This window comes from Emys orbicularis, chromosome 4 (genome assembly GCF_028017835.1).
Source record: "Emys orbicularis isolate rEmyOrb1 chromosome 4, rEmyOrb1.hap1, whole genome shotgun sequence".
NCBI lineage: Eukaryota > Metazoa > Chordata > Testudines > Emydidae > Emys > Emys orbicularis.
The window spans coordinates 46,403,734-46,429,535 of NC_088686.1; the positions used below are offsets into that span (position 1 = coordinate 46,403,734).

The 25,802-nt window shown below is 38.4% G+C and overlaps 1 protein-coding gene across 1 annotated transcript in view; it reads right to left on the reverse strand.

Annotated features, from left to right (window-relative positions):
* MIPOL1 (mirror-image polydactyly 1) overlaps window positions 1-25,802 on the reverse strand; it is a 276,027-nt gene that overhangs the window by 106,750 nt on the left and 143,475 nt on the right. The window contains exon 10 of the mRNA XM_065403050.1: window positions 9,353-9,460. Within this exon, the coding sequence (XP_065259122.1) occupies window positions 9,353-9,460 (108 nt within the window). The remainder of the gene's footprint in view (window positions 1-9,352; window positions 9,461-25,802) is intronic.

Genomic DNA, 25,802 nt, shown 5'->3' on the forward strand with positions numbered 1-25,802 from the left:
TGGCAGTATGAAGCATACATCTCAACCTCCAAAGCGAACAGAACGTTGGGAATCATTAAGAAAGGAATAGATAATAAGACTGAAAATATCACATTGCCTCTATATAAATCCATGGTATGCCCACATCTTGAATACAGCATGCAGATGTGGTCACCCCATCTCAAAAAAAAAAAAAAAAATTGGATCAGATCCTTAGCTTTAACCCTTACTATTTGAGGTGAAGGAGTAATTGTCAGCCCTTTCGTAGAACAGCTACTTGAGGAAGACTTGACACTCAACTTCTCAGAGGGTTACACAACTATTTACCTGTCAGCAGGTGATTGGAAACCCTGGATTCAATACGGGGTTTGTCATGGAACAGACCTGGGATGTGGGCCTGCAGCAGCCTTACATAAGCTCTCTGCTAACTAGGGTGACCAGACGTCCTGATATCCGCCGGCAGCACTGTTTTTTTTTTTTTTCCCCCCTCCCCCTCAGCTGGCAGGACTCAGCTTTTTCTTTTTTTGCTCAGCAGGGGCAGGACTCGGCCTTTTTTTTTTTTTTTTTGCTCTGCCGGTGGGCACCCCCCCCCCCACATGTGTCCTGATATTTTCTTCCCCTCATCTGGTCACCCTACTGCTAACTTATTTTTAAAAAGTGGATAAGGGAGTGTTCAGCAGCTCTTCCATAACTATTTTCTAGGTTAGGGTTATTGGCTATAGTCAATGGGAATTTGAACAGCAGTTACGAGACCAGAAGTTCAAATCTCACCTTTTCTTTTTCCCAGCTCAGGGAACTTTCACCTAGGCTACAGGGATCAGAGTCACTCTCTCTCTCTCTCTCTCTCTCTCTCTCTCTCTCTCACACACACACACACACACACACACACACACTCTTCACTGATATCAGTTCAGCTGCTTTGCAGTAACAACCCAGTTTCGGACACTTTAAAAGTGAAGCTTTGCTGGCCATGTGTGCCCACAGTGTTACTGTAGTCATTTTTTTAAAAAGGTAGAAGCAGGCAATACAATCTCTCTCTTCAGAAACACGCATCATATTCCACATTGTATATTACCTAACATTACAATAATTCCAATAAGGGTTAGCATATTAAAGTCTATGTTACAGCTGATGCTTCAGATTCATTATAAAGTCAAGGGTTATGTGCTTCACATGACTGGCTGAATACTCAGCTGTGATGCTCATGTGATTGGCACACCTTCCCACTCCAAAAATCTTGGGATGCGGGGGGCCAAAATGGACTCTGACACAACTTAGGGAAGCCTAAGGGGTGCTCTAAATTGCCCCACCTGGAGTGGGCCTCCTGCCACTGCCACATACCACATGCAGAGAGAAGGAAGAAGGAGGCGTAGAGCCAGGCAGTGTAGGATTTACCTACTCCAGGGGAATCCTTGACTGAACCTTTAGGGCAGCTTTCGGGCCCCCTTATGCAGCAGGACCAGGAGCTGAGGATCTGGCCTGAATGTATTAAGTTCTTAATAAAATCATGAAAGTGTATAGGATGAATTCTACATAAAATTACAACTAGAGAGATGGCCAGGCAATAAAATACAATAAAACAATCACAGCCAAATATTAGCATTCTAACAGCTTTGAAGGAGATGTATAACCTTTAGAAAGTGTACTGACATCATACTTGGCTGGAATAAACTCATTAAGTCATTAAAGGTCACCTGATTTGTGTATCATTGTGAAACAGTCTCCCTTTCCCCATTTTAAGGGTTTAGCTTAAAAGTAAATTAGTGTGTCTCTTTGGTGTTTAAAGCAGATTAATAGCAGCTTTACAAAGAATGTGCCACCTAATTAAAATTTGCAACATAAATCATAGGCCTTTGAAAAAAAATCACCTCTCCAAACTTCGTATTCAAATCCAGTTAAATATGTTCCATGAGTTTTCACATGAAGTTTACAATTTCACGAGATGACCTCTCTATTTTTTCTTTAGCAGAGCAAAGAGGATATTCACATAAAAAATACAGTAATGTTATGCTGATGGTGACTGAGGTATGGCAGAAACATTTCCTTTTCTTTTTTTGAACATATTCTCCACAGCTACCAATTACAAAATCAACAACAACAAAATAACTCAAGGTGGTATTCTAATACTGATGAAGAAAACTGTGATTCCTGAACACTGCACAGTTTAATTGAGTCAAGTATTTCAGTGTAATGTGGGAATACATTTATCAGAATCAGTATAGACCAAATGTTAATTACGAAGGCCAAGCACAAATGAATAATCTTATATATAGACCCTGACATATTAGTCCCGTAAAGCACTTTGCTGATCTTATTTTATGAAAATGTACTAAGGGTCTATATACATTTGTGCTCTTAGGAAGCAATTATTCCTAAAAGATTTAGACAGAATTCAATCTGGAATATTGTAAGAAATTTTTTTTAAAATGGTTTCAGATAGAGGAGGATTATATTACTTTAAAATGAAAACACTGATCCAAAGTCTCCTCAGAGTGACATCAGCACAACTCTGGGTGTCACTATGAGAAGGATTTGGGACCGACATTTTAATTCAAATGAGTGTAATCCTCTAGTATGGTGGGGGGGGGGGGGGGGAGAAATGTAAAACAAAATTCAGAGCACAAATTTGGCATCAGTGGGATTGGATCACTGTCACCATGAGGAGCATTTGGACCATTACACTAATTAGTCACATAAATCCTAAACCCCATAAACTGATCTGCATGAGAGAGACTGGTTTAAACCAACTATCTTACCAAAAGAGTGACGATAAGATGAACTGTACGGTAAGCTAATACAAATGACTGATATGGAACTAGAGCAGTGGTTCCCAAACTGGGGTTCGTGAATCCCTGGGGGTTCTCGGGAAAAAATTCCCTAATGGCGGACAGAGCTGTCCCTAGAGACCCCGGGCAGCACGGGGCCAGCAGTCCGGAGCCCCTGGACTTCCAAGAGCTAAGCAAATCAAAGCAAGCATCTCTATCACACTGAGGAGATTTAAACTTCAAGCCTCCTTATAAGAAATGGAAAGGAAGGTGGATATTTTTTGCTGTTTTTAAAATTAAATAGGCTGCTAGTATTGTTTTTAAAATCATTATGAAGAACAAGTTTAAGCTTTGTTGTAACGTGCGTTGTTTGCCTGGACTGCTCAAGACCTGAATGCTTGTGTAGGAGGAAACACAGGAGCCTTGTCTTATAACAGGCTTAATAAAAATGATACAAGCTACGAAAGTGAGATCTTGGAAGAGTGTTGCCATTTTCATAATTAATAAAAATACTGTAATGATAAATAATAATTAATAATAAATAGTGTGTAATAAGCATGTCATAAAAACACATTTTATATTTCCATGATCACTGCTTTTATAATTTATACTCATGTAAAGGAGAAAATCCCTGGAAATATTCATTTTTATGAGGGGGTTCGCGAGACTAGACATTTTAGTTAAAGGGGTTCGCGGGTTGTTAAAGTTTGGGAATCACTGAACTAGAGGAAAGCTGTATACATGTAATAGCGTCACACTTCATACATGAGGCATGATCCTCAGGTATGGCTCACAAGGGTGGCTTTACTTCACCTTAGTGCCCCTCTGATCTGGGTGCTGGTTAGGGCATGGTTCAGCCCTAGCACAACTTATAGCAGCCTTCTGCCCAATTCAATTCCTTTGCTATGATCCTAGGAAGTGCTGAAAGTCCTCAAAACCCACTCCAGCACATGAGGGTAATTAGCACCTTACTGAAGGTGGCCTGTGCCCCCAACATCTTACAGAAACAACCATTTCACAAGAGACCCACATTACAAAGCGTATTCAGCAGCTATTAGTGAAGGAGAATACATTCATTTTAAATTATGTACTCCTGTCTCATTTATGAAGTTAGTCATTACACGACATTTCATATTACTTTTTTTTTAAGCCAGAGAGAATTGTAAGGCATGGGAGCGTTTCTGGGAAGCATTAAAGCACTCTGCAATTCCCTGTCTGTCTTCCCCGCTTTGCAATTTGCAGAGATAGTGTGAAAGGTTCTTTAGCTCATCCATAAGAAGAAAAACCCCCATTAATCCTTTATACTGTACATTCACTTTCTTAATCCCCCACTTCTTTACTTTAGCAATAACACACTAGAGGCCTCGTAGCCCTTCTCTGAGACTAACTCAGCACCTTTATATAAACTATTACCATTAATTACCATTCATTTGTAAGGAAAGTCATATGCTCCAATCATATAGACATTTATGCACGTGAGTAACTTTACTTCCATAAATGAGTTGGTGGGATCATTCATTTGAAGAGTCAATTGCGTGAGAGCGTCTGCAGGATCATGGCCTTAATGTTATTTTTCAGCTTTTCTCCTTTCATTTTATGAAGGAAAGAGTTGCTCAATTACAAAACAAGTATTCGCTTACTCAAAGGTAGAGTTATGATTGCTGCCACACAACACTGCTTGCTGCTTCCCATACCCTGGCATCCCAAATCAGAGCACCTTCCCCTAGGCTAAGAAGCTCTTTCCTTATCTCTTTCCCCTTATCATCCTCCCCTTCAGTCAGTCCCTGCACACTGCTGGTGCTCCATGTAAGGATTGCAGCAGTCCTGTACACTACTCTGGAAATAAAGTTGAATGATTATTTATGAAGTTTGGCAGCTTGTTTTAGGTATCAGCCACTAAATCTCAACAATCCAGTGTTGTATGTTTAGTGGGGACCATTGCTCATGGATTTTTCCCTTTCTTTGAACAACAAAGTGTAAGGAAACTGATATTTTAAAAACAGGTAATTATTTGAGGAGTTGTATCTCAGAAACCCTGTGAGCAAATGAGCTCAACTTTGTATCACAAACTCTACCTCAGGCCCTGAATTGTCATAGCAATTTTCAACCCAATCTGACTATGCATGTGGACTACAAAGAGTCAATTGGAAGATAGCAAAATTAATTACAAAAGTTCAATAAGTAACCTTAACTCTAATCCTATATTCCTGCTCTCTCCATCCTTTCTATACTTAAGGGTGCAAATATCTTTCTATTGTCACCCTGATTTTGATCCCTCCTTTATTTTTTTTTAAAGAAAAATCCAAAAGGCATGAAGCTTCTCATTTTTTTTTGACTCTCACCATAATAGTTTATTTTGGCAAATTTGAGGTGAATTGGACAAGAAGAGTTTAATTTATGGGAGTTAGAAAAATACGAAAAATTTCACTTTTTTTTTTTAACAATTGGTGCAGAGTGGACAGAGTAAAGGTGGACATCAGCCTTGTTTCTGCAGTGTGAGGTCTTACAGCCATATTTGGAGGATGGATTAAATATACACATGGTGGTTTATATATGGGGTGCGTGTGATGTGGCAGACCAGATGCCAGCTCTTCCCAAGGTTGTAGATGTCAGCTGAGCATTGACAAATTCATAGCTGGAAACCAGACCAGCTCACCTGTATGTTAGTATTGTTCAAGATCGATATTAGACTTACAGGAATGTGTTTAGACGCTATGGAATGCCTGTAAGTCGCTGCATGCATTGATTTCACTTGTCATGTCTGTATCCTATGCTATAAGGTGATATGTAAGTTTTGCTTTATAACTGTAAAAATGTTTGCTCTGAACCTGTGAACCCAGTCAGGAGGAATGGTCCATCACCCATCAGGAAGGACTATCAAAACGAAATAGGCCATTGTGGTACATCATGATACAAAAACTTGGTTAACAGCCCTCTCACACCCATGAAGCTGCTACGTGCAAGAAAGGCTGTCCCATCAGCTTGAATTCCGGAAGAAGGGGATAAAACAGGGACAAGAAAATTCTCTCTCTCTTTTTACTGTTTGGCCTCTTATAGCACTGGAGCTAGGAAACAGAAGCAGAGATCCCCAGGGTCAACCTGGGTTAGCCTTAAAAGACATTCAGTGCTGGCAGATTACTACAACTCTGTCACCATTTGGAACCATAGACTGTAACTCATTTGTGTATATATGTTGCCTAGTTTAACCTGTAAATAACTCTCTTATTTCTTCTTCTTAGTTAATAAACATTTAGTTTGTTTACTATAGGATTGGCTACAAGTGTTGTCTTTGGTGTGAGATCTGAGGTACAAAATTGATCTAGGGCTAGTGACTGGTCTCTTGGGACTGGAAGCAACCTGAATCTTTTGTGATCTTTGGCATATGACAATCAACTATCACCAAGTCCAACTTGCCTGGGTGGCTAGATAGAGTGGAGTGCCCAAATGGACTATCGGTGACTCCATGGTAAGACTGTTATAGTGCTTCAGGAGTTCACATTTGTTATTAGGTTGGTGAAATCTAATCACACAAGATACCAGTTTGGGGTGTCAGCTCTGCTTTTTGACAATCTGCCCTGGGGTTGGCACTCTCAGTCATGAACCTCTCCAGACCGCGTGACAGGGTGGATTAAGTAAATTTGTTTCCCTGGATCAGAGTGGGACAGTAGGAGTTGGGAAGATGTTGCTTTTGCGCTGTACATTGTATGGATAAAAGATATGGCATGTTTCCATGAAAACAGTCAGGTGACCTAGAGGATGTTCTGTGGCTGATGTGAGGGGGCTCCTAGATTTGTAACTACTACTGTGTAGTGAAGGTTTATGGTCACTGTTAGAAGCATACCAGAGGTGAGACCTGGTGGTTGGGAATGAGAAGGGGGGGAGAAGTGTGTGTACGTGCATATTTTCAGTCATGCTCTCTCTCCCAGTAGGGTGTGTGTGAAAATTCTGTCACAGTGAGCTCTTGTGCTAACAGTCATAGGGGCAGGTGGTCCAGATTGCAATGACAAGAGGAGGACAGCTGCAGGAGAATAATGTGTGATTTTTAAGCAAAATCACGGATATAAACTTTTACATCTAGTGACTGGTTTACATTTTCTAGGCTATTTTTACAACAAAAAGGGCTGATTAGCTTTGTGTTCTAAATGAAAGCTTAGTTACATATAAAAGATTACAAGCACTCCTGATGGGAGTTTTCAAAGGTTTTAAGTCCCTAACTCAAATTAACCACCCAATCTTTCAAAAAGTATTCAAAAGTGACTAGTTCTCTCTGGAGACAACAAAATACAACAAATCTGGGACTCACTAGATTCCCGGAGGTATAATATTAAAAAACTCTAAATGCAGCTTTTCCAAAAGTGAAAAGCCTTCCACATTTCATATCTCCAAAACAACTTGACCAATTAACCTCTAACTTTGCAAAATGAAATATGCCCGAGAAAGGCCAGGCAGAATTTAGATTCTTTGAGGACTGGATACATGGACGGCAATAGCAGGATTAAAAATAAAATCTAGTTTCAATTTGAACTATTAGGTCATACTTATGGCTCTGAAAATAAAATTATACAGTAAGCATTATTTCAGATAATATTAAAAGGAAAAATTGTAATTTCAATAAAACATTATTGTTTTCTGATGGAAAGAATCTCTCCAACAACCAAGAGTGCTGGAACAATTTTTATAGTGAGGGTTCTAAGAGCCATTGAACAAAACTGTAAACTATGCACATAATGGAATTCACTTCAAACCAGGGGGTGAGGCAGCATCTCCAGCACTCCTAGTTCCAGCACCCATGTGAGCAACTATTCAATGACATTAAATAACTAACTTAGAACAATTATGGGAAATTACTTAAAATCTTTTAAACATTTACTATTTGCAATCAACAGAATATCTGCCAAACACTAGCTTTTGGTGACTCCAGATTCAAGGCACCTGCATTACTGTGATCATAAATGATTCCAGGGTCTATAGTTTTTCTCTCTGATGTCCATCAGTTATCTTGAAGAAGGCTGTACTACTTTTGATAGCATAGACTTCATTTTGCAATATTCAGCAAACATTTCACTGGCAACCTTAAACTCATGCAACACTTGATATTTATGTGGCAGAGAGTCTTTTCTAGTTTATTCAATAAAAAGCTGTTTCCAAAAATGGCCTCAAAAATTGCACAGCAATTTTCGGCTACTAAATTTATGTGCATGCGGTTTTAGATGGCCAAGTTTCTGCTCAAGCAAAAAGTTGGATTTGCGTATGCAACCTCTATTCTCATTCTTATGTGCAAATGTTCAGATCTGCATGTACAAATATATATGTATGCAAAATTAAGTCCATAATTTTAGAAACTAAGTGGAGTCTGCTCTGAAAATTCAGCCCTCTACATCCACAGTGATAAAGTGCTGTACCTTCTTTTTGTAATTAGTGAAGGAATAACTAAACAAGAGGTATATAAGTCAGCTGATAGTCACCATGATCTACTTGAGAACTTGTCTCAAATTTCTTCACACTCAAGTGCCTTTTGCGCATTCCATAGTAACCAACCGTGGATCAGCTTTATTGTCAACAGAAAGGCCAACTTTTAATTTCTTTGTTGCAGCATGAAGGTTGCACATGTCACTGTATTCTGAAAGTGACCCAGGGTAAAAGAGAGAAACCCATCTGACTAAGAGGAGTTGTCTTGAATTGTCTTGCGCTGACCAAATCTACCAAACAAGAATGACAATTCTCTCAAGAGTAACAAAAGAGGCTGGGCAACATTTGACTATAAATGAGATATGTTCATTTCCTCCTGCCTAAATAAAACACAATTTTAAAGTGACAAGATTAAAGAGATAGAGGAATACTGGCTTCTACTGAAGATTTATTTTCATTCCTTCGCACATAAACAGGAAATAGGTTTCTGAACATTTTATTGGTTGAACACACAAGTTTTTGCACCTTCACCGGGCAATTTCTCTTATGCTGGCAAGTAATGGTGCCTGCAGTTAGGTAGCTACTACTTTCAACAACATCACAATGCCACTTTCTCAAATCAAAATAGAAAAACCCTATCAAATCTTTTCATTGTCTTTGCTCTGTCCCCCTCCTCCTACTCTCTTAATTTTTATCCTTATTGACAAGGCTTATTATTCTTCCACCCAATTCCAACTGAAATAAGCTACCATTTTGCAAATAGTAGTCTCAACTATGTGGTCACTAGTAGTATAGGTCAATAATGTTATTAATATAGCACATGCTGCTGAGAGCAGATCAAACAGCCATGCTTTAAAATGTTAGTTTTGTGCAATTGAGACAAACAGCATCAGGTTTCTACACATTATAAAAATGTAATATTGCAAGGACAGAACCAAAACCAAATCTAGTGCTATTTACCACAACACAGCCCATTGATTTGGAGAATATATTATTTCTTTCTTGTTGTTTTCACACAACACACAAAATAAAATAATACCATAACAGAAGGGTGCTGTATCTGTGTTTAAAGAAGGGGTTGTTGGCAAACACCACAGCTCACTTCTGCCGAAATGTACACAACTGATATATGCAGCACGGAAAGCTGGCACCATGGGCTTACAACCTTAATTTGCCTGCAAGAAGGAACGGAGATTTACCTTCAGAGCACGTTCTTGATTGTTTTCAGCAGTCAGATGTCTCGTGTTGTTTGCTGAAGTCTGGTTCTGCTCTTTCAGATGATGAAGCTCCTGCACCAGCCGTTTGCACTGCAACGAGGAAAGAATTCCATTAAGTACAGGAGATGGGGCATATTTTTTTCCCCAAGAAGCCAAATGAATTAATGTAAATAACACCATCACCATTTTTGCAGCGGAAAAAGCTTCCAACAAAAGCAAGTTGTAATCAAAGAGATGAAATCATTAGATCTATATACTACACAAACACGTAAATCAATCTTTTATTCATTGTCTTGTTCAGATCCAATTGTTTGAAGGAAAAACTCATATCAAGTATAGTATATCAAGAAACTCTGCCAAATAATATTTAAATATATTTTACAAATTAATACGACACTGAGCCAAATTCTGGTCTCAGCTGCCCCAGTGTAACAGAGCAGAATTTGCCCCATTATATATTTAAATATAATTGAATATGAGAAAAGTAAGTATGTACCTTTACAAAAACCCTCACTTTTTAATAAGGAAATATATGTATAGATTTATACAGTACATATTAATAAAACTCAGAGACTGCATTCATTCCCAAATGTATATCAGATCTTGGACGACAACTAGTTTTTTAAAAAAATGTTTGTTTTTTAATAATCAACTTTTTAAAATAATCAAGAACGGGATAGAAAATTTTAGTTTTTCCTATTCTGAGTGTGTACATACAAACACTTAAAGGAGTTAACTTGAATAAGTATTTTAAAGGCCCAGGTATTTAGGATATTCAAATTGGCACCCAAAGCAGATTTAACTGGTTTTCAAGATAGCAATGAGGGCCAAAACCCAACTAGCCTGGCTTACCATAGTAATTAACAATTAGCAGAAAAAACTCTTATAAAAACAGGGAAAGGGGAACTAGAGATGAAGATTCAATGTCTTACTATGGGCATGTAAGAGGAATTGCTAAAGCAAAAATAAGAGAAGAGAACATATTAGCTGAAAACATTAGCAAAAACAAAATATATTTAGCATACACCATATTACTGGGAAGCAGAAGGAAGTAGTTATGATAGCACCATTGAAAACCAAAGCATGGAGGAGCTTGACGGCACAGCATCTGAATATTCAAAGATGAGGAACATGTTCTGCTGAATACTCAGAGTAGGCATAGAGGGAAGGGAGAAAATCAAAGATGTAATGGCCACTAGCACTGTGATCTCAAAACTAAAAATATAAACTCAAATAATATTACTATGGACAGATAGCTTCCAAAATAATCCAGGGTCATAAGCTATGTAAGGAATCAAATTTCCTATCAAATTTATAATCTGTCATGATGCAGGACTAGCGAGCAAGGAAGGATGGCTCACGTTAGCCCCAATGTTTAAAAAGGGTAAATGGTTCTGAACCAGAAGACTACAGGCTAGTGAGTCTATCTACAGTCCCAAATAAAATTTTAAAGCTATATCCAAAAATGCATTTTCCAACACAAGTTTAGATAACAGTGTTTTATTTCCTTCTTTAAACTCTTAACCACAAATAATGGACTCTGGGCCCCATTACCAAACACTGGCACCTAAACTGGATGCCAAATCCCAAGGCTTGCATGGGTATCCAAATAATGGCTGTTGCTCAAAATGGGCAAATAAGGGCTGATCTGAGCACCCAAATGAAGTATCTGGGTCTCTATTTTATGTATTTGCATATGAAACCTGAGCTCAGAAAAGTTACCAGCTCTAGTGAATTTCTCCTTTTTAAAAAGAGGGAATATTTCTGGAACTAGTATATTCTCTCAAACTGGTGGCAGTGTGCACGTGTGCTAACTGTATCGCAGCTATTTCATTTTTATAGTGAATAACAAAGGAGAAAAAAGGGAAAAGACAAAAAAAATCTGTTAAAATGTACCATGATGGATGGTGGTTGTGGATTTTTTTCCCCTTGTTAAAGCCTAAGGCTAAGATGATATATTAATACATTTGATTTGTGTATGTCTGTGTTTATTTGTATAAAGCAATGGTTCAAGTACTGAATATAATTGTAATGCTCATTTTTACAGAAAACAGCAATCATAAATCATGCCCCTAAAATGCCTTTTCATAACAAATTTGCGAGAAGTAAGGTGGTATGAAAATAACGCCAACTACTCTGAATCAGTTCTAATTAAATCCATGTATATGTGGGTACAGTTTCTCTGGCATGCAGACTCATAACACCAGAGTTTTCAAATCAGTTAGTTAATTCATTATCACATATCATGAGTTTTCGGTTTCAACTTAACATCAGCAAAATTGCCATTTCAACCTTTCAAAAATGCCTTCCTTTAAAAAAAAAAAAATCTTTTGTATTGAAATCTCTTAACGTTATACTAATTGTACCAATGACTCTTAAAACAGACTGGGGTAACATAAGGAAATGGGTCAAAAATTTAATCCACCTGAAAAATATCATGCATTTTTATTCACACTGCCCTCCTGGCTCCAAAAATAACACTGGTACACAGATAATATTAAAACTAGTTATTGGATAATTCAATAACAAACCTCACGTGCCTGATGTTTTGCACAACTGCAGGCCTCTGTGTGCACTTCATAATATTATTCTACTCTATTTGTTCCACTCTTGTGAAGACAGGATATTGACAAACAGAAACAGCAAGATTCTTGCACTATCCTAGCTACTCACAGGGCAAGCAGGCAAGTCAAAGAGAAGCAGCACAAAGCATGCATGCCCATACATCAAAGCAGCTGGTAGAATTAAAGGTATGTCACCCTCAACAGTGTCTAAGTTGATTTAAATATGCTAGATGTGCACTTTCCCATCTTAAGTGAATAAAATGATCTCATTTTCACTAAAAACATTGACAATAGAAAATCAGGACTAGTGTTGCTAGAATCCATTTTAGGGGCATCACAAAAAAAAATAAAATAAAAACCAAACCAAGTTAGTGACTTAATTTACTTATCACAGGAGAAAAAGTGTATAATTAATTAAGTCTATGATAGTGTCACCCAAGTAGAAGGCACAAGTCCCCTAATTCATTTAAAATAATTCATTAACCAAACCTGTCGCAGGTACATCGCAAATCAAATTTATTTTCACCAGTCCAGGAAATAGCACCTAGCTATGCCTTGTCTATGAAGAACTGTTGTTATGGTGACAATTTTTTATTTATATGTTAATGGTATTTTTATGCTATATACAATAACTTCACAAAAATGTACAGTTAGAATATTTTTAGCATTAACAATACTGTACTAAAAGTACACGCCTTTCTCACAAGGGCAAGAGTATCTGGAATTTCTGTGCAGACAATATTTTTGCTGTTCGGAAGGAATATTAAGAACAGTTTTAGACAATATGGGGCTTCTACTCATTTCAGCCAACATTTTTTGACTTCTGTGTTGTTGATTGTTAGCAGGGTCCAATAAAAATAGATGTTCTTTAAAAGAACATGTGTTTTTATTGGTTCCCCACTTTGCTGAAAGATGCCAACAGCTGCAAGGATGAAACTGGATTTCCTTCTAAAAACATGTATAAAAATCTTTTTGGAGTAGGGCAGAGAGAAGACATGGCCCAGTTTAATACTGACAAGGAAGCATCAGATGTTTGCTTTTAAGGCCTAAAGGAGGAAGTCTTTTATTTTTAGTATTATAAATGCGAATTTCTAAACCCTGCTATATCAAATGTGTGAAGATATTTATTTGTGAAACATTCAAGCTATATCCTAGCAATATCAGAGATGTGTGAAACTATTTTAAAATGATATATCAACTTAAGTAGATTTTGGACTATCTACAGATTCTTATTTGAAAGAAAACTGCTCATGTAGAGGAAATCCTGAATTAAGCATTATATTATGTAAAAGGCAATAATCATTTAGCAATCTGTTTCTTTCCTAGATTGAATATCTTACATACTTTGGACACAATCATGGCACATATGCACAGTGTCATTGCAGGTCAAGGGGGGGATAAGCATGGAGTAGAGTCCTGGAGACGTAGCTAGGAAGGGGTCATTAGAGCCTTGGTGAAGGAATGTGTCGTTTCATGGAGATTCACACAAGTAACCCATTGCAGATCAGCTCACTCATGTCAATGGATTTTACCATCAAGAAAAGCTGTGTAGTCAAGATAAGATATGCATCGCCTATGCAGAGCTCCGGTGTGTAATGTCAAAAAAGGGTGAAAGGATTTGATAGAAAACAGGAGACATTTTCCTAAAGAACAAATTATTATAACATCTGGATGTACACATTAGCTCTAAAATTACCAAGCTTAAGTCGGCTTTGCCCATGTCACCAACAGCCTCTAACCCAAACTGCTCCTCTTTAAACCCACCCCCCAGCTCTGCTCCCTTAGCAATAAGTCTTTCCATTTTGTACAGCAGTTGCCAGTAAAACATCAACATTTCCCAACACTTGCCACTCACCGTTGTACTAGTTTTCTTCTATAATTAAAATAGGAAACAACTGCAGTGTCTAGAGAACCACTGCATGGTAAGTGTTGGCATATGGTGACACTTTAATGGTGATCACCACACAATCATTCAAAATGTAATCACTTTGGACTTGATTTTTATATTCCTCCTACTGAATTACGTATGTATAGAGGGCTTTAGTTTTACACCCATGAATTTCAGAGAGGTAGTGAGAAAGGGACAGATATGATGGGCAACATAATTAACATTTGCTAACCAAAGGGCTGATGCACTCCCACCCAGCTCAGCCAGTCTTCTTCCCTCCTGCTAGGCCTGAGAGCAGGGCAGTGCAAAAGGATCCTCCAAAGAGCTTTTCACCACTAAGCCTTGAAGGGAAAAGAAACTCCTAGGTCTTTCCCTCTATCAGGCCTGAGGCAGGTGAAAATACTCCTGCTGTGTACCCACCCCCAGACTCGGAGCTTGGGGAAGAGCGGTCATTCTAGATTAGTCCCTCACTCAGGAGGGGGATGAAAGCTGGAGTGAGGGGGTTGGGTGGGGGTGTGCATGTGTCTCCATCCTCTGGAGGCTGTATCCCATCCCACACCTGGAGGGTTTGAGGATCTTCCTTGTGGTGGTAATCAGCATCACAGGGGTAAAGGAAGAGTAAGGAAGTCAACTGTGTGTGAGAGAGAACAGTAAATGTGAGCAAGTATGAGAAAGAAACTGGTATGTGCCTGAGAGTGAGACAGCTCAGAGGGGGAGGGGAGGAAATGTGGGGATCTGAGATGCACAAAGACAGAAGAAAAGACGTTGAGACCCCACCTCCCAAGGGGACAGATTCAAAGTGGGGAGAATGGAATAGACAGAAGTATGTTTTAAAAAACTTATTCTTCCTCCGCTTACTTGAAACCCACGCAGGTGCCTGGGGTGCTGGAACAATTTGTATAGTGGGGGGCTAAGAGCCATTGAATCAAACTGTAAACCCTGTCTATAATAAAAACCACTTCAAGAAAGGGGGTGCAGTGCAGTAGCACCCACAGCACCTCTTGTTCCAGCACTTATGCAGGTGCTAAAGGCCCATCACAGATCAATTGCTCTTTCTGTGCACCTGACAGCATCTGATGTGAGATTCAGCAGAGTGAGGTAGGTCTAATGAGGAAAGGTAGATTTGAGAGTCATCACAGAGGAGGTAATTGGAGCCACACAAACCAATGAGGACACAGTGACAAAAAACAGAGGGAAAACATGAGAAAGCTAAGAACAGAGCCTGGAAGACCCCTACAGAGGTGGGGAACAGGACAGAGGAGGAACTGCTCAAGGTGGACATTGAGGGAACAGTCAGGGATAGGAAGAAAACCAGGTAAGGACAGTGTCAAATGCTCAGGAAGGAAAGCCTGACAGCATCAGAATGTTAAGGAGGATAAGCATGGAGTAGAGTCCTAGATACTAGGAAGAAATTATTAGAGCCACGGTAATGACAGTTCCAGTGGCATGGAGGGGGTGGAAATGGATTGGAGTAGGTTCAGAGGTGAGTTAGAGGAGAGGCATTCAAAGGAACCATCTCATCATGTTTGTCTTCACTGGAAAATGAGGTTGTATTAACATGATAGTCAGTACAGACTTTATAGTCAGTACAGACAAGTCATGCTTAACACATTGTATCAGCTGATCAGAGGTAAGCCCCCAGCATTCTCTTTCCCAGGGTTTATCTACAACTAGCTAACATGTTGTTACACACCACTTTCTTTTGTCTACACTAACTACTAAGTTTCTTCTATCACATTACTGTATGAGTCTTCAAAGTTGGTTATAACATAACTTTATTTTCTAGTGAAGACAAGACCAACAAGGTTACAGACAAAGGGAAGAAGAGAAATGTGAAAGTAATTGGAGAAACAGCTAAAGTCACTAGTTGTTTTAAGTGTGGAGGAAACAAGGCAATGCTAATACAGGATTAAGAGCCATACTGTCACCCTCCTGTGCAATGTACACACAGCTCTATAGCTTTGATTCAGCAAAACATTGAAGTATGAGTAGTCCCATTGACTTTAATGGGATTAGTCATATACTTAAAAATAAGCATGTGTCCAAGTGCTTTGCTGGATGAGGACCTGTGTCTCTATTTCATCAAACCAGATGCAGCAGTTGACCAAATTACTAATTTCTTATCTGAATGCAGGGGTTGAATGACAACTAAGATTAGCTAAGCGCAACCCAGAGACGACCCAGGTTTTATTGACTGGAGCAGCAACCCAACAATATGGCAGGCTGAGCAGAGTAGGAGGGGGTTGTGGCAAGAAAACTGTATTTGTAGTGTGAGGGGAAATATAATTTTTAGGGCTATTTGAGCCTGCTAACTTTTGTTTATGTTTTTTATATTGCTGCACAACACCTTTGTACAGAGTGGGGCTTTTATTAAAATGAAAAGAACAGTTATGGCAAGATGCTCCAAAAGAAGAAAATGCATTGTACTTTTCACATGCTACACAAATTATGAGTAGATTTGTACTTTTCACCACAGGTTTGAGGTTAAAATTTGACACCTGTTTACAATGTCATTTGTTTGAATAAATTGCACCAGGTGTAAACCAGGGCAGAACTTGGCCCAGAGTTCTTTATTGAGATCTAGAATTCAGCAGAAATACCAATTGCATTATGAATCTAATCTAAAAACAAAACAATTTTATTTAGCTCTTCTATGAAAATATATCATATTCATGGAGCAGATCCTGCAGTCCTTGTCTGAACCGGCACTGTTGATAATTCTGGGACTAGTTCTGCATTAGCAGTCCCATCTCGATGTAGACCCTATATTTGAATAGTGGTTCTCTTGATGTATTTGATAAAAACAGTATTTATTAACCTTAAAGATAAAAAGTGAGTCACTAACCCAAGCCATTTTACTGAATTATACTAATGCACCTACAGGGATAATTATCTACATGAATTTATTTAAATTTGATAACTTAAAAAAATCCAGTTTGATAGAATACACCTAGTTGTATGTCCTGACATATAAAACAATTGCTTAAAAAAAAAAAAAGCCCTGTGGATCTTTTTTCCCCCCAACAAGTGAGACTCTAAATTCCCAATCTTGCACTGACCTCATTGAAGCTCCATATAGGTACAGGATACATTCTGATGCAGCATCTAGGTCAAAATCACTACGGTCCAGTCCAGCAAGGTATTTAAGCATGTACCCAACTTTAAGCATGCAAGTAGTTCCATGAAACTCAACGGGATTACGCCAGTGCTTTATGTTAGGCCTGTTCTTAAATACCTTGCTGAAATACAAGTGAAGTAGTGAAATTGACAAGAACCAGGTTGCAGCCAATACACAAAGTAAATACATGTAAGGGGAGAGAAATATTTCCCTCTCTGTCTTTCAGTTATGGTCAACTTAGGTGTTCATTTTAACAATCGTATGTACAACATTTTGACAGAAATGCATTTATCCCCTTATGCAGAGTCAAGAGAATGTTACTGTTTTGCTGAGTGAAAAGAAATTTAATGAAAAATAAATTTTGATGTATTTCAATAGAAATATACAAGAGAAATTAAACAGACCTTTGAATATCATGTTCCTACTGGCCAGAGTAGTATTTCTGCAAGTGATAAATACTAGGTACATTTACAATAGCAATCACTTCATCAGTGGCATAAGCAACTCACATACAATCTGTACATGGAGCACTAGAATTTTTTATTTTTAATTATGGCTATTTTTTACGTGTGATTTTTTTTCTCAGTCATCTATAGACATGAGTGAATACAATAATATGAAGCAGACAAACAGTTTAGCTGATTTTACTCTTGTTTTATTATTCTATTATCCTTTTCTTTATTTTCTTTTTAAAGATCTTCACATGAAAATAGCACCCAACTCAAAGAGTCCTAATGGAATGCAAGCATTCTTAGTTTTTGACAGTTTTTTTTCTTTTTTGAACAGTCTGCTCCTTGTCCCAAATTCATCATGATTGCTTGAGAGGCAAACATCTTGCCACTTGGATGCTACACAACTCTTTCCTTTGCAGACAAAAATAATACAAAACTCTTCCAGTCAAAACACAAACCAACCTTTGGTGTCAATGTGAATTATGTACATTGAACTGCAGATGTTTGGAAGCACTTATATTTATATAAATAGATAATATCTTTTTTCATGTAGAAGAATTATTTTTGTTCAAAAATAAATGAGTTTCTATACAATAATCACTAGAAGGATTTTTCCATTAAACTATAATTTTAAATTAAAATTTTCTACTGTCTGAAAGAAAAGGTTTTCTTCAAAGTCCTGGCAAACACTCAACAAATGTGTTTAAATGATTATTTATACAATGCCTAGCAGCTTAAAACTACCGGAATTTCAAGAAAGAGAAGTACTTTTATAGCGCTTAGGCCTCAGAAACATCTGCCTCTTAAAAAAAAATTATATTCGATTAGTAAGAGAAACATTTCAAGCTAGAAACATTTTTTGCAATTGTGCATTGGGGTCTTGCTCACTCAGAAGCCATCAAAAGAAACATTAAAAAAACAAATGAAACACTCTGTATCTGCATTGCTACTGTGAGCCAATTGGAGCCTGGAGGATTAAAGGAACCAGATAATACACAATGTACATCACAAATTGTGCATTTATGAACATGACAAACAGCAGCAAATCAAGAGTTCATTTATTTTCTTTGGAATACTTTAAGGAACCATAAAACTAGACAGGTACAACCAAATAGTGCCACCAGCCACACCTGTGCAATTTCGTTTAGCCTCGAGTGTAATTTAGCTGTAACTTTTATGTAGTTATACAGCTTTTTTTCCCTTTCAGGATGAAGCTTGGAAGATCCATGGCAAGATCAATTTCCTCTTCAGTAAGCTCTCAATGTACATTTCTACCATATCATAACGAGCCCTCAACATTTGGCAATGTGGGGAGAGAGTCAAACCTATGATGTAGGACCACAATCATAGCCTAGAAATGATCAAAACTATCTTTGTCCTTGCAAAGGGCAAAGACTGGTAATGGCTGAACCTAAAGAGATATGGTGGTTTGATTTGAATAAGCAGTCTACAGCTTGGATTGCTTAACCAAACCTGTTAAGTTCTGGAAATCAGAATGGAAGTCTTGCAAGCACAGGCTATTTCAGAAGATTTTTATTGCCATGAGTGAAAACTTTCATTAAGTAGGCCTGTTACAGGTGTCAGGCCCCAATTTTCGGTGTTGCTCCATTTATTGTTGCAAGGTCCAAGTGACCTAGTAGTGTTAAGTTTCACTTTCAAAAGTGAATTTGGCATTTAGGAGTCTAAGTCCCATTGATTTTCAATGAAAAGGAGAGAAAAAATAATTTAAAAATGTAATATCTCTAGAAATTACCTAAAATAGCCTTTTGTAGGTCTAAAAAGGCCACGCAATTAGAGGCCATCATATCCTGGCCTTTCAGGAATAGAATCACAGAATCACAGAAATGTAGGACTGGAAGGGGTCTTCAGGGGTCATTAAGTCCAGCCCCCTGCACTGAGGCAGGATCAAGTAAACCTAGACCAGGGGTCAGCAACCTTTGGCATGCGGCTCATCAGGGTAATCTGCTGGCAGGCCGCAAGACATTTTGTTTACATTGACCATCTGCAGGCACAGCCCCCCGCAGCTCCCAGTGATTGCGGTTCGCGGTTCCTGGCCAGTGGGAGCTGTGGGAAACTGGACACAATTCTCCAGTTTGGAGAACTCACCAGTGCTGAATAGAGCAGGACAGTTACCTCCCCTGACTTACATACAACACTGCTGTTAATACACCCTGGAAAGTTATTAGCCTTTTTTGCAACTGCATCATATTGTTGGCTCATATTCAATTTGTAATCCACTATAACCCCCAGTTCCTTCTCTGCAGGACTATTTCATAACCAGTTATTCCCCATGTTGTGTTTGTGCATTTGGTTTTTCCTTCCTAAGTGTAGTACTTTGCACTTGCTTTATTGAGTTTCACAGTGTTGATTTAAGACCAATTCTCCAATTTATCAAAATCATTTTGAATTCTCACCCTGTCCTCCAAAGAGCTAGCAACCCCTCCCAGCTTGATGTCACCGACAAATTTTCATTATCCAAGTCATTAATGAAAATATTGAATAGTACCAAACCCAGAACCGACCTGTGGGGACCTCACCACATACATCCTCCTACTTTGACAGCAAAACGATTGATTATTAAGCCCAATAGATTTAATATGGATTTCTACAGGGATACAGACAGAGCATAATTCGACCCACAATATTTTTAGCCATGCTCTGGACAAAAAACCCAAACCAAACCAAAAAATCCCCCCACTGTATATGCTAGATAGAATTAGATGTAGCTTTTTATTCAATTAACAATATAAGCATAGATCACAGTCTCCTGCTAAGACTAGTGGGAGGGAAATTCAAACCTGGCATAAAGGCATAGAGCTTCTGTCTCAGGGGGCATGTCAAGGCTGTGGCAGAGTATAACAGCTAGGAGGGTATGGAGTCAAACTCCACAGCTCTTATGCTGCTCTAAATTATCTAGAAGCTGTTTTGGCCCCAAGATCCTGGAAGCAGAACGATGGTTTAGAGCTCGGTCCACTTGAGCATCTGATCCATTATAGACAAGTCTACAGGCCTTTTGTTAGATGTTCTCAGGTCATACACCACCACCTTCACAGCAGGTGTATTACTTTTGTCTGTTTTCTTGCACTGATAGCATGCATACAAAAGTATACATTGTATCACAAGACATAAAATAACTGCATCAGTATCCACTGGAAGAGAAAAGAGTGCTCTCACATTTTGTTGCAAGTAATAGATCAGAAAACTGGTGTGCTGGGTCCCAAGGGAAAATCTCATTCTCAATGGGGTACTGCTTCTATTTCTAGCCCCACAAGGCCAGGAAGTATCTGACTTTCAAGTGATGTCATTTTTAGGTCTAGAAAAACTGCCACTGGCCCACATTTGAATCTTATTAATTGGGGACCTAGGTAATTTGGAGGGAAATTCCACATTTGGTGGAAAGACAACATTTTCGTTGCAAATTAATTGCTGTTGTTTGAAGCCACTCAGTGGTCTGGAATGGTGAAGTCCCAGAAGATGGATTAGGCCTCAGTCTTTCAAAGATTTATGCATGTGCTTAATCTCAGACAATGTGAGCACTTCCACTCCTAGAAAGTTAAGCACATGCATTAGTCTTTGTGGGACTGGGGTCTTAGTGGGCAGGTAATGAGATCACAGGTATAACACTTTTCATATGCATGTGCAGTTTATCACAGGACTTTTCCATTTATCACATGGATCTCACATCTGCATACATGATATATAACTATCAATGTAATTCTTCTCAATTCCCTGGCATTTTGGGCTTGGTTACAAGATGTAACCCAGTGTTCTCTCTTCACACAGTATATAGAAATGGTCGGTATAAGGAATGAGTAAACTCAGTGAAGTTCTAGGTTTTGCAACCTCTCAAACTGCTTTTAGGGGTTGCAAAACTCATTTGAGTGTGTGACCCTTGCAATTTACCTAAGAAGATTCAATTAAAAGACAAAAAGCAATAAGTTTTTTCTAGCAAAAGAGAATTCTATACTGTGTACTGGAAAAAGACAAACTCCCTTCAACTAATGCTGGAATAAGTGGGTGCCTTGTACTTGGCACGTATATTGCATATCTTTTCTCTGGATTATATTCCTCTCTTACCTTTTATCCCCCCAGTGGAGCTTTTTCTTTGCCCTCCCTCTGCTACTTTCTTCATAGTCCTTTCTAGGCAGAATGCAAAATGTAATAATTCCAGAATCTGAGTGAAACTTTTACACACAATACTGTACTGGGTTTGAAATTAAGCAAAAATATGTTCACCCATCTTTAGGGTTTTTAAATGCATCTCATATATAAATAAGAGACTTCTGTTTTACATGGAGGTCACATTATTCATTCAATTTTCTAATTTCAGACCTATAATTCTAATAAATAATGTATCAACTAAACATGTAAGCTGATAAGTAGTACTCATGGTAATAGGTTAGTGAGCTCATGCACGGGAAACCAATATAGTACAATCAACTTTAAATAGTTCATACTTCTGTGCATTGTACATATCAAAACAAAAAACATTACCAATGATCCCAAATAGTTCAGCTAATTGCACATTTTAATTAAGAGTTCATCGTGGGAGAAAAAAGGTGCAATAATTTAAAAATCAAAGCTTTTTATTTATCACTGTCACTGATAATGAAACACAAACATTTATTCTACCAAACAATTTGTGGATCTCTGTTAGCAAAAATCATTATCAAAGGATAGAGGTCTAGAAGTACAATATATTTGCTGGGGGATTCTTTATTACATTCAATCCATAGTAGCAACTTCAAAAAAAGAATTTCAGAATGAACAAAGAAACAATTCCAATGTAATTAGTTTGGAATATTAAACAGCACTGTTTAAAATGTTTAAAGAATATAATGATAAAAATACACCTAACATACCAATTAATTCTTAGAGTAAATCATGTGTTTCTGGACACTGGCATGTGTATCAGTATTGATGCTCTAAAAATCCACTGACTACTCAAAGCCCACTTCTGCTACCCTTACTCCATTAGTCTCATTGCAAGGGGCTACTTGCAGAGTAAAATACAATGCACATTGAGACTGGGTATCAGAATCAGGTACTTAGGGTACATCATCTACACTGCAGCTGGGAGCTTGCTAAAAATAGCCAAGGATAGCACAGGCAGCAGATCAGGTTAGCCGCCTGATACAAACCCACACAGATGCCCTGGGTATGTATTCAACAGCTAGCTTGATCCACCTCTCATGCTACCTCTGGCTATACTGCTATTTTTATCACACTAGCTGGGCAGAGCTAGCGCGTTTCTGTCCACCCAAGCCAAGAAGCACACTCCCAGCTTCAGTGTAGACATACCCTTAGTGAAAATTCTATTTGCTACGTATCAGTGACCCCCATTTAGTTGTCGGTAAACTATTTTGAAATTCAGTTATGGCTGCTGCAAATGTCACTCCTTGTGTTGGGATGTTAGGTAGCCATAATATTTTGGAATGGACCTACAAAACTACTTCCTAACCTCCTGAAAACTTAACTCACTTTGGTTCATCATGATCAAAGCACCATACAAAAGACCAGCCTTAGGACTTCAGGGAGCATGTTTTGAGTCCCCCTAAACATAAATTATTCTTTTTCTATAAGAGAGAGGTGAGGATCTTCAGGCTGCTAGCAGTCTCCTCTGCTGCAGGAAAAAGTGGAGCCCAACTGTTTGTTCCGAGTTCTGTTCACATCTGCTAATGTTTTTAAAAGTTTCAAGGGACAATTCTTCAAATAACCTATGGGTTGAAGGGCTATTGCAGTACAAACAACTGGATGTGTGTACATACAAACTAGTACATTTTAGATTGTCTTTTTCCTCCAATTATTTAACTACACACACCAGAATAGCCAGCAATATTAATATAACAGACCTGATCGAAGTAGTCATTCCATCCTATTCCCTCAAATTCACAGAGATTTCTGACAGAGAACAGAAAGGAGCATAAATTCATCTAAATTCACCACCCTACAAATTGTGTACATTTTTACTTGCTCTTTCCCTTCTATTTTATCTCATTTTTCTCTCCTTCCATATGTGAATCACAGATGCCCCATTTTTTCTTCACAATTTTGTGTCTCTTTTTGTGTCTCTTCCTTTGAAAAGCAGCATCTTCTTTCCTCTCGTACTCACCCTGTCCTGTGTTGTCCACCCTACTCTGCACCCCCTGCCCCTCCACATTACAATGTCTGTTCCCCTTTGGTCTCTCTAATCTGTTCTCCCTATCCCCACAGATGTTCTCTGTATTATGTCTTCCCTCATAAGTCTCTCTCATTATAACAACAGTACGCAGCAATGTTATAGCAGCTGACTATCATAAACTAATAAGCCGTTACAACAGCTTTCTGAGGTTGGCAGATAGGGCCAGCAATACTTGCCCGTTTTATGGGATGGGAAGTTAAAAGAGAAAGTTCAAGCCGCTAAATCAAAAGGAGCCCATGTTAGAGCTAAAATTAGACCCTTGCTTTCACTACTATGCTAGCCCATTAGACAACATGATATTTAGCTATTGCTTCTGGTGGCCACATGTTGTGCTGCCTGTTCAGCAGAGAAGCTGGTTCCACTGCAATCAGATGGCTTACAGCCAGAAGGCAGCTTGTCAACCATTTGGCACAGCACCTCCCCTTACAGACAGCTGCTAATTGTTCTGCTTTACCTCTTCTCTCCCCCCCCCCCCAAAAAAAAGTTAAGCAAGCCACACCAGCATTGTTCACAGGTATATATACAACTGAATGGAGGCAGAGGACACAGTCTGGTACACCTGAGTTCCAGCCTTGTAAACTGGGGAAGCTGCTGGAAAAGGATAACCACAGTTTAAAATGGTTGGCTAGAGCAACACATTTCCAGACTAGCCTTTTCTCTACAGACATTTCAGTGCTGTAGAAGCAAACATCCAGCGTACTCCATCCTTTTTTCCACCTATTTCCAGTCATGAGGAATCTGATTCTCAGGCTAATGCAGAGTATTCAGCTGTTGATATAGGTATGTTTTTGTACAACTGTAACCTTGTTTCATTGAATGCAACTACTGTAAGTTGACGGACAAGAAAACAAAATTCTGAAAACAATCTGTCATTCTAATGAGCTGGTTTTCAAATAAGCTTCAATGGATTTTCCTGAAATCCATATGCAAACAAGACTATTGCCTAAATGTTAAGTTGGCAGTTATTGCACAAAAGGACAAGAATGCTTCTTGTCCTTTTTTAAATACCATCACATTAGTTCAGGAAACAAGTATCAGGGATCACTGTGCAATAGCCATAGTTTATTAATTTCCTTGTTCGGTTATTATAATCATGGGATTACATGTGCTTCCTCATGGTACACAAACTAGCTGTTTGCCATGATGATAAGTACTATACTCTCAATTGAGCTGTCAATTGCTTAAGTGCCTGGTCTTGATTTTCTCGCTGAAAAGGTGTGTTCCCCAAACATCTTTAAACCCTATCAAAAGCGACTTTAACCTAGACAGGCTATGGGAATCTAAAGGAAGATAACTAACTAGGTACACCTCTACCTCAATATAACGCTGTCCTCGGGAGCCAAAAAAATCTTACCGCATTATAGGTGAAATCGCGTTATATCGAACTTGCTTTGATCCACCCTGAGCACTGCTCCTGCCCTGCCCTGCCCCCCCAGAGCACTGCTTTACCGCGTTATATCCGAATTCATGTTATATCGAGTCACGTTATATTGGGGTAGAGGTGTATATTAGAAGGGAAAGTTTCAACAGCTCTAACCGTGGCAACAGGTACTTTCTCAACAATCAAAGAGTAGTTTCTCTTTTCTCCTTGGAATGAGGAATGGAGATATAGGACATGTTGCTTTCATTGTTCTCACTGAAAACAGCCCCTATCCCCCGACACACACATGCTACATAATGCTACATAAAGGCCAAGAACTTAAATTATACAGAAGAAAAGGTGCTCTGCATGCATAAACACACAACTATAAACCTTCAAACTTTAAAATTATCATTTTTTCTCCAAAACATTACTGCAGTTCTTCCTTACTGAGAGCTGAACAAGGACAGAATTGAAAACGTAAATTTCAGATATTTTTGTCAAATGTGATCAAATGCAGCCAAAAATATTTTTTTCCAGTACAAGCAAAGGCCAATTTTGCTCAAACTTTTCAAAATGAATGACATATGGAGAGACTAATCCTGTGATGTTACATCAAATGAGGAAAATATTTAAAAAAATTATATAAAACAGAAAAGATAGCTACACATTCTAAACCTTTCTCAGCTTCAACTATAGTGTATGCTATCAAAATGAGATTTATTATACGTGTGTGTGTATATATATATAGTGTGTGTGTGTGTGTGTGTGTGTGTGTGTGTGTGTGTGTGTGTGTGTGTATATATATATCTTGTTTCATTATATAAAATCTTGTTTCATTAACATTATATCTGGGGGGATGGAACTAG